A 15,826-nucleotide genomic window follows, 5' to 3' on the forward strand; every position below is an offset into this window, starting at 1 on the left:
GCCCACGTGTCCAGAGTACAATAGACCGCCTCCGTGGTCTAGTGGTAGATCGTCCGCCCGGAGAGCGGAGGCCCGAGAGTTCGATCCCCGGCAAAAGATGGTACTTGTTGTAACCCTGTCTGGCGTAGTAGTTAGGGGCTAAAACAAGGACGGAGTCAGTATACTGTGTCTGAGTGGGGTATTCATGGTAAACTATGGAATGGTATCTTAGTGAGCAAGCGCTATAAATCGGCATCAGTCCGGACTAGTACAAGCAGCCAAACACACCGCGCATACATTTCGCTATATAAGTGTAATAATCTTGGGCGCGACGTTAAACCCCTTTTCACCTCACCTAACAAGAGAACAATAAATTCACAATGTTGAGTTTTGTTTGTTTGTTGTTTAACGCTGCAATATTCCAGCTAAACTGCGAACAAACGATACTGTACAAGTCGTTGTGTTTGACCAATATGTTTTGAACGCTATCAAAATGGTTCCGAAATAACGATAAATTACAGTCGCCGAAATATTGAAAACTTCAGGTTCAATATCGCCCATTATACACGTATCAAATACATCAACGTCGAATAACCATTTCTTATTTGTGTCATTATAGACACCATAAAGCATGGGTGTATATTTTAATTTGACGTCGGACAATGTTGAGAAATAGACTGGATCCGTGAAGATTCGGGGTAGAATAGGTCTACAGCAACCCATGCTTGCCGTGAAAGGCGACTATGCTTGTCGTAAGAGGCGAGTAACGGGATCGGATGGTCAGGCTCGCTGACTTGGTTGATGTATGTCATCGTATCCCAAATGCGTGGATCGATGCTCATGATGTCAATCACTGGATTGTCTGGCCAAGACTCTATTATTTACTGACCGCTGTCTCCTAGCTGGAATATGGCCGAGTGCGGAGTTAAAAAACAAAGTAATAGACTGGGTTATGTTACATAAAGTGTGTTCTTTCATGGTGTGTTTGGGGGGCGGTCGGGTAGCCTAGTGGTTAAAGCGTTCGCTCGACACGCTAAGACCCGGGTTCGATTCCCGACATGGCTACAATGTGTGAAGCCCATTTCTGGTGTCCCCCGCCGTGATACTGCTGGAATATTGCTAAAAGCGGCGTAAAACCAAACTCACTCACACAAACTACATGTAACAAGGAAACCTAAACTTGGAGGCAATCCCGAAGAAATATGGACAGTAAGCGAAGACCTTTAATGAAAACCAATTGAGCACGGAATCCACTGAATATCTGGGATTCGAACCCATGATCAGCGGATCCTTACCCTGCTAAGGGAAGTAACACAAGTACGAATTGTGCCGTCTTGTATTCCTTATGTATGCGTCATTGGCCTAGCTAGTGAGTTGGGTCGAACACGCAAATTGATATGTAGCCAGTGAGTTCGTATGTCAGGTCATCGTCCCCGATAAACTTTTGTTCCGGATCCTATTAATCAGAAAGAGAAGTTATTCTTTGGAATACAGGCGACTATGCTTGTCGTAAGAGGCGACTAAGGGGATCGGGTGGTCAGGCTCGCTGACTTGGTTGATGCATGTCATCGATCCCAATTGCGTGGATCGATGTTCATGATATAAATCACTGGATTGTCTGGTCCAAACTCGATTATTTACAGACCGCCGTCATATAGCTGGAATATATATTCGGGAAGTTGAGAATGTCCCTGCCCAGTCAATGTGACTGAGTCTTTAGTCTGCAAGACTATAAGACGTGACGTACAAGACACTGACCAGTACATTGACCGTCAACCTACCGTACAAGACACTGACCGGTACATTGACTGTCAACCTGCCGTACAAGACATTGACCAGTACATTGACCGTCAACCTGCCGTACAAGACACTGACCAGTACACTGACCGTCAACCTGCCGTACAAGACACTGACCAGTACATTGACCGTCAACCTGCCGTACAAGACACAGACCAGTACATTGACCGTCAACCTGCCGTACAAGACACTGACCAGTACATTGACCGTCAATCTGCCGTACAAGACACTGACCAGTACATTGACCGTCAACCTGCCGTAGAAGACACTGACCAGAACATTGACCGTCAGCCTGCCGTACAAGACAGTGACCAGTACATTGACCGTCAACCTGCCGTACAAGACACTGACCGGTACATTGACCGTCAACCTGCCGTACAAGACACAGACCAGTACATTGACCGTCAACCCGACATGTGAGACACTGACCAGTAAGAATTACCGTTAAATTCCCGAACATGACACTGATTGCAACGTCACGAATGCATGTCTAAGGTTAGATGTGTTAGCATTCAATCAATTTTGCGGTTTTACAAAAAGAAAACAACATATTTGTATGTAAAAAACATTTCTATATTTTGATTTGTGAATAAAGGCAATAAAAATAAATATGTATAATTTTTAGCCAAATTCAGATCAGGTTCCCTATTTCATTATTTTATTAATTATTCTAATCGAGTCACATATCGCAGCTTCTGCAAAACCATAAGTCTCGCTAGACTGCATTCAGTCATTTTTTTCCAGAATATTTTTTAATTACATTAATATGTACGAATACGTTACTGTTATGATGCAAATGTAGGGTTTGTTAAATGAAGATATGACAGTCTTTCTCTATAACATTTCCAATATCATTTCAATCGACGAGAGTTATTACTGTCAGCGACTATGAACGACACAGGACATCACACCGACACAACAACGCTTTATATTCAGATATGAAATTAATATCTCAGAACAAAACATCTCTGCAGACCATGAATCTTTATATAAAAAAGTAAACAAAGTATATTAAATCAGTGTCGTATCAACAGCAATACGTGTTGGTGCATTTCCATATAATAAACAGGGCTGTCGCTATAGGTATCTTCGTCCCATCGTCACCTGTGATTGACAAGTGATAGCGATAGATATGTCACCTGATACGTGAAACGTCTCGGTCACGTGATTGTTTCTCCCAGCACGTGGCGCGCGTGCATTGAACTTGTCAGTTTCAGCCTGTGCAGGCGTCAAACAACTGATACTAGATTGTACATTTCAAAGCGCGTAATTAATAACAAATACTCGACCACGAATTTCGCGGTGATGTGCGAACGGTAGTGTCAACTTTCTTTTATTCGGTAGCTGATTCAAGTTTTTTTTGTTTTCTTTGTTTTGGCATGCATTGTCATGGTAACGTTTCAACTTCCGACGGAATCAAGTCATAGATAAGGTAAATTTATTCTGTACACGACTGACGAATGTGGATAGCGTATTTAGAAAAAAAGCAACGTAGGTATTCATTAGTCATTATAGTAAACATGTTTATACATGTGTGTAGTTGAAATTATGTTTTAACTTTGTTTATTTTTCAATTTCTGATGTCCCCAGCCCTGACCAAGCAATGGCGTCACTGAAGGACCTCAGCGTGTGTACCAGTGCGATGGGACCCGTGAAGATTCGGGGTAGAACAGGTCTTCAGCAACCCATGCTTGCCGTAAAAGGCGACTATGCTTGTCGTAAGAGGCGACTAACGGGACCGGGTGGTCAGGCTCGCTGACTTGGTTGATGCGTGTCATCGTATCCCAATTGCGTGGATCGATGCTCCTGATGTCAATCACTGGATTGTCTGGTCCAGACTCGATTATTTACAGAACACCGTCATATACCTGGAATATCGTGAGTGCGGCGTTAAACAACTAACAACAAACAAACCAAAAACTAGTGCGATGCGCCATAATACACGCTTCAGCGAATCACATCAAACAGAAACAGTCAGCGGTTGAGTGCTTGATTGTAGGCAAATAACCCAGAGTACAGGACATCTGCAGTGTAGCGGTTATTCATTCTTATCAGAGGATGCGGGTATGTTGCATCACAGGTACTCATACCCACCAGCTGAATGGCTGCATTTGATTTAAAAGCAACAACATCCGGGTCACAACTACATTAAGGTACCAGGATGGTCCACGTGGTGGAAACCATATTGTTACGAGGTGATTTTTTTACAATTTGAAACGCAAAGATTAAATCGCTACGTAAAGAACTAATTTTTAAACGAAACTCCCATTCCCAGTCACCACCTTTAGTATTAGCTGCGATCGCTCAGTCACTGCGTTTATCTGTGTTGCTTACCTACATCTACAGGGAACAACTTACTTGACACTTCCCTCTCCAAAAATAAAGTCGTCCAATATATGACGTCGTCAAGTTGCGAGTGCATATTCGAATCTCCAGAAATGACAGTCATGATAGAACAATGATGTATCATGAAATAAACCACGGTTCGTTCTCCATGGTTCTTTGCGATTATATATACCTGTCTACCCATTCCTTCATCTCTATACACAGTTCACTACGTTTATAACGAAGCGTGGTCCCTTTGAGTTCGTTATAACCGTACTTTACTGTATCTACCGTTAGCTCACTGTCTTTCTTTCCATTTATCAACACCAACCAGTCTACCTATCTTTTATTTTACAGTGAAACTGCTTGGGTCTATAGGGAATAATTCGAGTAATCTAGGAATTCGAGACACGCAGAGAGTGATATGCATGGGCGGATACAGCTTTTTTTAAAAGGGGTGTGTGCACAATTAAGATCTATTTATTGTCTTTGCTGGTAATTTATACAGAACGAACCCACAAATGTACCAAATCCCAGTCTCAAAAATTAACCATTACCCTTAATCTAATAAAGGAAGGACTCAAGATTCACAGAATGGTTTTAAGACAAGTGGAATTAATACTGTGTAACTTCTCAAAATCTCAAAGGCTTTGCTTGATGTTTTGCAAACTCAGAAAAGAAACAAGTCATATTCTGTCAAAACATTTGATTTTTCAACTTTGAACGCAACTGCCCCGCACAACAAAGTTAGGAGGCACTCCATTCCTTGATACATGATGTATTTTTTTACTAAACGTGGTGACCCGCGATACAGTCACATCCCTATCTTCAGAGGTTCAGGACAATTTATCAAGAATGAAAACAATACATTTTTTATGTGATATGCTGGACATACACATAGATAATATCTGTGTGAATTTGGGAGTAAGAGTGAGTGAGTATGGTTTTACGCCGCTTTTAGCAATATTCCAGCAATATCACGGCGGGGGACACCAGAAATGGGCTTCACACATTGTACCCATGTCGGGAACCGAACCCGGCGTGACGAGCGAACGCTTTAACCACTAGGCTACCCGACCGCCCCTTGGGAGTAAGACATTCAGGCAAAAAGTAGGCATCGCCATGGTTACCATTTGAGCTCCCCGCGCGCCTTGCTGAGCTGTTTCTTTATTCATAGGAGGCGTCTAACGGGATCGGGTGACTTGGTTGATGCATGTCATCGATCCCAATTGCGTGGATCGATGCTCAAGATGTAAATCACTGGATTGTCTGGTCCAGACACGATTATTTACAGACCGCCGTCACATATCTGGACTATTGCTGAGTGCAGCGTTAAGCAACAAACAAACAAATGAAAGCAGAAAGTTGAAAGGCTATCTCTGAAGTCTGGGGCCAGCAAGCACGGGTCTCCCGGTCCTTGGTCCCAGTATGCCGGAGACCCGTGGACATAATAGAGAATAGGTCTTCAGCAGCCTATGCTTGTCCTAAGAGGCGACAATCATTGTCGAAAGAGTAAGTGAGTGAGTATGGTTTTACGCCGCTTTTAGCAATATTTCAGCAATATTACGGCGGGGGACACCAGAAATGGGCTTCAAACAATGTACCCATGTCGATAATCGAACCCGTGTCTCCGGCATGACGAGCGAATGCTTTAACCACTAGGCTACCCGACCGACCCCACTGTCGAAAGAGGCGGCTAACAGGATCGGGTGGTCAGGCACGCTGACTCCGTTGATGCATGTTATCGTATTAAAATTGCGTAGATGGATGCCTATGATGTCAATCACTGGATTGTCTGCTCCAGACTCGATTATTTACAGACCGCAGTCATGTACCTGGAATATTGCAAAGTAGTGCGGCGTAAGACAACAAACAAACGTTTAGCATAACCCATGGTGCGTTCTCCTCAGGTTGGCACGAGTGATCAATGTATCCATTTGCCAGCCGAATGAAACGGGTTTTTAATGAGTACGCATTGGGGGAAATACTACGCATCAAGGAATTACAAGTATTCATACGAAGTTAAAAGTCTGAACGATTCCCGGACTTCGAACCCCCTTTAACATCATTTTTGAACCAATCGGGTTGTAGTTCTGATGGGAAGTCAACCCCAAATAGTTCTAAAATTTGAACTTTATTTTGAAAGTTTAACCCCAAATATAACATATCTTACTGATTAACACAGTTCAGGCAACAATCTCCCTCGGTAATTATAACAATGTGCGATCCAATAATCTTCTTGCCATTTACTCATATCTTTAATTATATTAAATTTAGTTTTATCGTTTAATGCACAAATGTCAAAATATTCTTTTTAAACTTACCGAATTTAAAACAAGCATATGTTTAAAGTGGAAGGCTTTGTTTCCGAAGCCCGGCGAGCGGAACTCGCATCTGTGCTCGCAGGATGAAGGAAAGTATTGTGGTTACGGTCTGTTAAACTGTCGTGCATGGCTGCTTCTGTAGGTTCAGTTAACGAGACACACTACCTGTCAACCCACCACACGAAACTCGTGTAGGGATAAAACCAATATGTTGAGGATTACACTGGGTTAATGTTTGAAATATCCCTTTGATTAACATGTACGATAATACTAGCAGGTATCAAGTTCTACAAATTCATTTGAGCTTTCAGGAAACACGTGTTCTCCTGAAAAAACCGAGGCAATGTACAGCTGTGGCAAGTTAAGTTTGTGTACGTATATGAAGAGTATGTGTTTAAGGATATGTGCCATTGATGATAAACGACTCTTCCGTAAGGGCTTCAAACAATGTATAGGTATTACAAGCGGGTGTTGCGGTCTTAACCGAAATTATCATACCTTTCGACCCGCACGGGCCGGTCTATTTTGACCTGCGGGATGTTATGATAACGTTTACAGGACATACGTCCAAACAAGTTCATCTAATTTAGCTAAATTTAACGCCGTTTTGAACAGTATTTTAATCAGAAGACCAAGATGTTGCAGGTCCCAGCTGTCCAAACCCACAAGCACTTGTGTGGTGGTGACACAATGACCACGTTTCACAGGCTTCACGGACGGCTTGGATTTCAGATATGAATTTATATATATATTGTTTTAATGCGAGGTTTACACGATATACGGCTTTTCCAATGGACGAGAGGTCGGTCAAATGAATGCGAAACTGAAGTTCATGAAGGGTATGAACGACACATTTTGACGTTCGTACATTTTTCACGAGACTGTATTCTTGAAATGACGTAAACATTGACGGACTACCTCCACATTCCTGGGGAACCCCGTGGGAATTTCCGAGCACGAAAAAATACAGAAGCGTTGTTTCTCATCAGTTAAACCCTTTAATCTTGAACTTGGAGTTTTAGCATACTTTGGGATAGGTCATAGAGTTTGATTGCATGCCCGTTCAATGATACCCTCGCTACAACCCATCCTAGAGAACAAAACGAAGAAAAACACATCCATACGACCGTAGTATCGTCTCGATCCGTCACCAGGCTACAGTGACAGTCTACAGCAATCTATGAATTTATCTCAGTACCTATTTGACACATCTTTATAATCACCTTGCAATGATCGGCCAATTGATCAATGATGTCCAACACATGTAACCGTCACAGGTTCATGAATAACTTCCGAAATCGCTCACGTCACGTTTATCGTGTCGGCCATTTTGACGTCTTGTACTTGATGTAAATGTATTATGACGCGCTGTCATTGTGACTGACTTACTGTGGTCGTTCTTAACGGAGCATTCTCATCAAATGTGGATACTTTTTGAATACATATGTTGTAAAGAAACTAAAAAAGTTGTTCCCGTAGAGTATGTTAGGCATCCATAAGCTCATGTCACCTCTAACTTTAAGGAACTATTTTATTCCGCTATACAGCTGGTTGTTGTGTGGCTGGCAGTGTAAACATGAAATCAGACGTACTAAATAAACTTGTGTGCAGATCTAGGTCTACATACTTTGACGTACGAAATAGTGAATAAAAAGTATTAGCATTTACTTTCACTTTGTGAGAGCTCATTGGAAGATAAACCTACATGCTGCTTTGAACAGTATTATAATCAGAAGAAAGATAAAAATGTCGTTGGTCTCAGTTGTCCAAACGAGGCGGTCGGGTAGCCTAGTGGTTAAAGCGTTCGCTCGTCACGCCGAAGACCCGGCTTCGATTCCCGACTTGGGTACAATGTGTGAAGTCCATTTCTGGAGTCCCCAGCCGTGATATTGGTGGAATATTGCTAAAAGCGGCGTAAAACCATACTCACTCAGTCACTCAGTTGTCCTAACCCACGGGCACCTGTATGGTGGTGACAGAATGACCAGGGGTCGAACCCAAGTAACTGAGCTTAACTTTGCACATCAAATTAAGGGGCTTTGTCTACTCGTGGATGAAAGGGGTGATTGGAAGCCTAGTAGTTAAAGCGTTCGCTCGACACGCAAAAGGCCCGGGTTCGTATCCCCACATGGTTACAAAATGCTAATCCCATTACTGGAGTTCATCGCCAAGATATTTATTGGATACTGCTAAAAGCGGCGTAAAACCATAGTCACTCACTCTTGCATACAATTTTTGTTTGTTTGTTTGATTGATGTTTAACGCCGCACTCACCTTTATTCCAGCTATATGACGGCGGTCTGTAAATAATCAAGTCTGGACCAGACAAGTGGGTGACATCAAAATCATCGATTGGGATCGATGACATGCATCAATCAAGTCAGTGAACCTGACCACCCGATCCTGTTAGTCGCCTCTTACGACAAGCATAGTCGCCTTTTACGGCAAGCATGGATTGCTGAAGACCTATTCCAACCCGGATCTTCACGGGCATCTTGAATAAAAGGGAGGGAAGCTCATGAAAACTAAATATACATCGGAAAGGATTCTTCATGAAGTACGGATCATAAATAGCAACATATAAGATTAAATATCGAACTAGTACATCACATTTCGTTAACCGTTGTCTATTTTACGTGCCACTGTTTCCATGACAACATGACTATCGGCGCTATGTGTGCATTCGTCACCACTCGCCCCTTTCCGTAACCTGCAAGAAGGCTATTCGGCTTGTCCCGGAATAACACGAGTTGGTCACGAATGCTATGTGTGATGATAAGTACTCCTACAACCTAAGTGGTTTCAAATCATGAACTTAGAAATTAGAGATCACTGCATAAATACAGTAAACTACGGTTATAACGAACCCAAAGGGACTACTAATTTTAGTTCGTTATAACCGTAGTTCGTTATAAGTACATATACAGCATGACTACAGCGAGTAGTCGGGACCAAAAAGTAAGTTCGTTATATCCGTCAGTTCGTTATAAGCGTTTTCGTTATAACCGTAGTTTACTGTAGTGTTTTATATACCGTCGTGCTGACATATGATATCGGTGTACCACTCGCCGTTTAGAGAAAATGCTTTAATAGATCTGCGATTTCTGTATGAAAAAATGAGATGTGTGCTTCTATGTTCTAAGCAGATTAGCTTGTCTCATTCCGGTTGGGTTGTTAAATTATTTTTACAAAATCCATTAAGAGAAATAAGGCTCTGTCCAATCGACAGTCCCAGCAATATTTCTTCAAGTATAACAGGCGATTCTGGAACATTTATGAACATCTGTTTGAAATGACTTTATAATGTGGCGCCTTACAAGAAATATATTACAGTAAATACGTATCGTCGAGGGTCAGCCCAGTTTCGATGTAGTTCCCACCAATTAAACATAGAAACAGGTCTATATAATATAGATAAGATAGATAATTTATTCACACAAATCTGTGAGTCTTCGTTGCTGATAGGACCAGGAACCCAGGATAGGGTCTGCGCCAAAGTGAGTGAGTTGGGTTTAACGCCGCTTTTAACAGTATTCCAGTTATATCACGGCGTGTCAGCTTAATGTGGGAGGAAAGGCCGAAGTGATGCAGGTCTCAAACGTTTACCACTTCGGTGAAACCCACGAGCACGGTGCTGACATACCTAAAAACATAATTGGGGCGAACCGGGATTCGCACCCACAATCATAGGTTACTGGCGTGCCAAATGGACGCAACTCTGCACAGCGAATCGCGGCGCCCTAGACGACTGGGCCACACGTGCCCCCCCCTGCACCAAAGTGAGAAAAAATATGCTGACAATTGTAGAAATCATAAGCAAAGTGTTTAAAAGAGTTTCCGAAGCGCGTTTTCTGCGCGAGTTTCTGCGCGTCGATATTAACAGTAGGACTGATACTCCGTCCCGACGTATAATAGACTGACGTCTGTTGCCAAAATAGAAATAGTTAGATATTTGCCATGTTTTTCATACAATGCAGAAACAATAGCGTCAAAGTGAACTCAAAGACTGCAGGCTGATTGCACTTTAGCTTAAACTGTTCTAACAGTCGAATTTTTACAGACTGCCGTCAAACAAAACAAACAACAACAAAAATATAAACAAAGAACTCATTACAATATTCAAACCTTTTTTTCGGCACTTGACCGTGGAACTTAGCACTTCTTTAAATCTCCACACCAAAAGTATGTTGTTTAACGCCGCACTCAGCAATATTCCAGCTATATGACGGCGGTAGATAATCGAGTCTGGACCAGACAATCCAGTGATTGACACAATGAGCATCGATCCACGCAACTGGAATACGATGACATGCATCAAACAAGGCACCGAGCCTGACCACCCGCTCCCATTAGTCGCCTCTTACGATAAGCATGGGTTGCTGGGGACGTATATTCTTACCCGGAATCCCCACAGTTTGCAAAAACGATTGCATAAAACTCCCGATAATAAATGACACTAGCGAGGAATTCTCTCAACATATACGATAAAATTAACACGAAAATAAACATACTATTCAAGTAACGCTACATTAGCGAATACAGTAGCAAAACAACATTAAAACCGAATTAATGTCTGCCAAAATTAATTCTTAACATCAGCAATCGCTGTATTTGTGTTGAATAGTGAATGTTTACAGGACCCTCGCCTGTTCCATAAAAGACGCTTGAGTTTGGTGTTTGTTTCTAACTGTACTCGTGTAAAAGTTATTTTTATTAGAAGAAGCAAAACGTGGTTTGCTCTTTAAAGGGTTTAATATCAACTGCAAATACATCAGTTATTTTCTTTCGGAGTTACACTTTAAATAGCTCTTGTAAGTTAATGAAAATGGTTCTTTGTTCGAGAGAAAACACCCACGATATGACACAGAGAGAAGGCAGCCACGGTGGTCCGTCTGTTGTTCTGATGGAATCAGTCTGTTTGGTGTGAACACATGTCATTCATAGTTTGTTTACGTGCTGTAGGAACAGAGGCATTAGAGTTGTTTGTGTGAAGGATGGATGGTTTTACATTTATAACCTTTTTAAAAGAAATGATATTGATTTGAGGGCATTGCGAGGTGGCTTGTTTGGGTGTTATTATGGAAATCGTTGATACAACGACAATGTCGGATTTTGTGGTTAAATGAAGTCATTGTAATTCAATAACAAAAGCATCTCGTCAATCGGAGTGAGTGGGTGGATGAGTGAGTGTGTAAGTGATTGGGTGAGTGAGTGATTATTGTTTAACGCCGCACTCAGCAATATTCCAGATATATGACGGTGGTCTGTCAACAATCGAGTCTGGACCACGTAATCCAGTGACTGATATCATGAGCATCGATCCACGCAGTTGGGATCGATGACATGCATCAACCAAGTCAACGAGCCTGACCACGCTAGTTGCTCTTACGACAAGCATAGTCGCCTTTACGGCATGCGTGGGTTGTTGAAGAGATATCCATATGCAGATCTTCAAGGGTCTACAATAACGTGCTGATATTCTAAGTCATGTCCCCACGGGCGAATACATTCGGTAGGGTTCTGGCAAAGGTTAATTACTTCACATTAAATAAACTACTTCTTCTTCTTCTTCTTCTTCTTCTTCTTCTTCACTCTCGCCGGGTACACGATCAGCCAACCTTTGTCAACAAATATGTCAAACCACAGTCGGTTTCAGACGGTGAGCGCAGTTTCATCAGCGCACAATAGGTCATCGTTATGTATCGGTAAATTAACTTTCTTTCTCGAAACAATATTGCGCGGTATATTATACATGCAGGAACTGATTTCACTATCAAGGTGACACATTGGGGGAGAATTGCCAACTTGTTCACGTGTCGTAACAATTTATCGAAAGATTTTTAACTGCTTCAAGCTTCTGCATGATAAGAATATTTTCAATTTGTCCATCGTGACATCTGCCGGCTGGTTTTTGTGTGTGCGGCATGTACAGTAGTCGTTGCTGTAACTTCCTTTGAAGACTCCGGATTAGAATGGGTCTTAAGAAATCCATGCTTGTAGTGAGCGACGACCAGCAGGATTGGGTGGTCGATCTCGCTGACTGGGTTGATGGATGTTATCATATCCCAATTTCGTAGGTCGATGTTCATGTTATCAATCACTGGATTGTCGGGACTCGATTATTGACAGACCGCCGTCTAAAGCTGTGATATTGCTGAGTGTGGCGTTAAAGAGCGAACAAACAAACAAACACATTTTGCTGGACGATTCGGTAGTATAGTGGTAAAATGTTGGAACGCCAGGTCCGGGTTCGATCCCTCCCCCTTAGATATTGGTGGGATATTGCCAAAGGAGTGTAGAAATCAACTTACACACACACTAAACTTGTTTCGTTGTCATTGTGCCATTGGCCCGTGAAGATCCAGGGTAGAATAGGTCTTCAGCGACCCATACTTGATGTAAAAGGCGACTATACTTGTCGTAAGAAGCGACTAAAGGGATCGGGTGGTCAGGCTCGCTGACTTGGTTGATGTATGTCATCGTATCCCAATTGCGTGGATCGATGCTCATGATGTCACTTACTGGATTGTCTGGTCCAGACTCGATTATTTACAGACCGCCGTCATATAGCTGAAATACTGCTGAGTGCGGCGTTAAACAACAAACAAACAAGCCCTGGCCTCATTGACAGAGTTTAATCCTAAAACCACGTCATTTAACCATTAACCAATAACACAACACAAAATATGTCGTAAGCGTCGCTTACAGTTTCGGCTCAGGCGTCTCTGATACACACAATGGCAGCTAAATATTCTCATTAGCAATCAGCTATACACATCTAAGCACAAGGGATATGATGTCATTGTCTTCTTCCTAAGTCAGATGCTGAATCTTCGTGGCTGACTAATCCAGCATCACCCCCGGTCAAACGTCGAACCTCCCACCTCCAGCGTAACAATTTCAAAGCCCCCCTCTTCGTCTGTCTGAATAATCCGACCATTCAACTGTTTTCCATTCAGCCCCGAGCTGACGTTTGCCAGAAACTGCAAAAGGTATCACCGAATACTTCCTATTTCTATTCTAGTTTTAAACTCGCCTCTCCGTCTCAAAGTAGGCCTCTTCAGTGTACCTCTGAATAAATCCATTCGATTGTCTCTCACCTACTCCAGCCTAGCTTTCAACGAGAGCCAAATGCTATCGTTAGCTTGAGAACTAACTTCTTTCTACTACCGTGTAGCTCGAGTGTTTCGGAGTTCCTAGTCGAAGCTCCGAGACCCCAAGCCGCCTCGTAAGAGGGGGAGGGCGGACAATAGACGCCGAGCGCACATGCCAGGGAGGGTCGGAGAAGTGTTATTATTCTGATGTCTTTGTCACGCGCCACGTGCTGAAGGCAGAACACAGTGGCAACGTCCCTCATCGTCGGGGCGATAAATCAACGCTGTGTGTCACGTGACACACACCTTCACTTCCCCACCCCCCACCCCTTTGTTTGCATGCCTGGGGATGGGGGTTTGAGCGCACTGGGCAACTTTGCATGAGAGTGTGCGACAACGCGGTAACAATAACACGACGTCCATCGTTGTTGCGTGAGCTGCCGACTACTGTCATTTGCATTCTGGTGGTATTCAAAGGAAAGTCACAAAAATTATGAAAACAAATTCTTCCAAAACGTTTCTTTTCGTTATTGTCAGTACAGTTGAAATGATCCCACTCTAGATTGATTGATTTATCTAATATCGATGGCAAATCACCCTCATTTAACCAACGCTCGGATACTTCCAGTCAGATAACTCGTCAACGGCATCTTACCGCTGCCAACAGAGTAAACGTCTGTATTTTTGGCGAGTCGGGACTAATTTTTAAAGTTTGTTTGTTTGTTTACTTGGTACGCCTCGGTCAGTAATACTCAAGCTGTTCACGACGGGCTGTAAACAGTCGAACCAGTCGACGTTGACGCTATCTGCCTACGACGACTTCTTGTACATGGGGATACGACGTTAACGCTATCTGTCTACAACGGCGTCCAAACGTGAAGACGCGACGTTAACGCTATCTGTCTACAAGGGCGTCTTGTACATGGGGATACGACAAAAAAAGCTTTTTATCTCCGACGACGTCCTGTTCATGGGAATACAACGTTAACGCTATCTGTCTACGACGACGACGCCCTGTACATGGGGATACGACGTTAACGCTATCTGTCTACGACGACGATATCCTGTACATGGGGATACGACGTTAACGCTATATGTCTACGACGACGCCATGTACATGGGGATACGACGTTAACCCTTTCTGTCTACGACGACGCCATGTACATAGAGATACGACGTTAACCCTTTCTGTCTACGACGACGCCATGTACATGGGGATACGACGTTAACGCTATATTATTACGACAGCGTCTTGTACGTGGAGCATCGACATTCTTGCCGTGTTCGGCGGAATTGGAGCCCTAAACTAAGGTACCCACGCAGTGATATTATCGTACAACCTCGATTGACGCTGACAGATTTCGTTATGACCTATACTCTCCCGATGACCACAATTTAAGACAACATTTTATACCCACGCAAGTCTTATCGTAAGCCCAAATCTACGACGAACCATAAATTCATCTTTACGTGCATGGGTTCGATAATCGATATCAACCTGGACAACTGATTCATTCATACATACGCGTGAGTAGGTTAGGCTGTACGGGAAGCAAAGACATCTGTTATTGATAAGATCATTAAAGGGGGAACCACGCTCGGTAGGTGAAGAGGGACGCCAGATATTGGAGCGGAGCATCCCTTTAAGGTTCTACTACACCAAGTAAGAACCAGTCATCAGTGCAGATCGAGAGATATCTGCAGGCTGTGATTGGAGGATATTGTGTAAGATTTTTATGTCTTTTAAATGTACATCCATCCAGTTATTAAAACTGACCATGTTTTTCTACATTTAGTGCTGTCTTTTTCAACATGATGACTTATGCTGAATGTGACCACAGCTATTTTCAAGTAGGTGACATTTGGTGCGAAACTGGGGGTGGTGTGGTTAGCTTCCTGTACTCGGAAAAGGAGCTGGCTAAGCTAGTCATGTTTTGTTTTTATGCTGCTCTAAGGCCAAACTGTGCGCACACGTACAGGTAATAGCTGTTGAATGCTTAGTTAATTTTTAACAAACTATAACGTTACTATAGAAATCTATGGGGAAACATTTGGTTGTGTGTAACCTGTAAGTATGAAAGATTCTCAAGTTACCTTAAAATTGTTGTTAAATGTAATACAACAAAACATATCTTTGTGTACTCTTTTGGAATTAAAAAAATGAAAAGACCAATAAATATAATACATATTCCGTGTATTTTGATTGAATTCTACTTTCAATGGAACTGTCACCATTGCTAAAACTGGGTGAGTATGGTCCTTCGCCGCTTTAAACAAATTCCAGTAATATTACGACGGGGGACGCCA

The 15,826-nt window shown here is 42.6% G+C and overlaps 1 protein-coding gene across 1 annotated transcript in view; it reads left to right on the forward strand.

Moving 5' to 3' along the window:
* LOC139458478 (involucrin-like) overlaps window positions 1-2,196 on the forward strand; it is a 2,408-nt gene extending 212 nt beyond the window's left edge. Inside the window, exon 2 of the mRNA XM_071239915.1 lies at window positions 1,700-2,196. Coding sequence (XP_071096016.1) covers window positions 1,700-2,196 — 497 coding nt within the window. The remainder of the gene's footprint in view (window positions 1-1,699) is intronic.
* The last annotated feature ends 13,630 nt before the right edge of the window (window positions 2,197-15,826 follow it).

This window comes from Haliotis cracherodii, unplaced genomic scaffold (assembly GCF_022045235.1).
Source record: "Haliotis cracherodii isolate W230 unplaced genomic scaffold, xgHalCrac1.p SCAF_13, whole genome shotgun sequence".
Classification (NCBI taxonomy): domain Eukaryota; kingdom Metazoa; phylum Mollusca; class Gastropoda; order Lepetellida; family Haliotidae; genus Haliotis; species Haliotis cracherodii.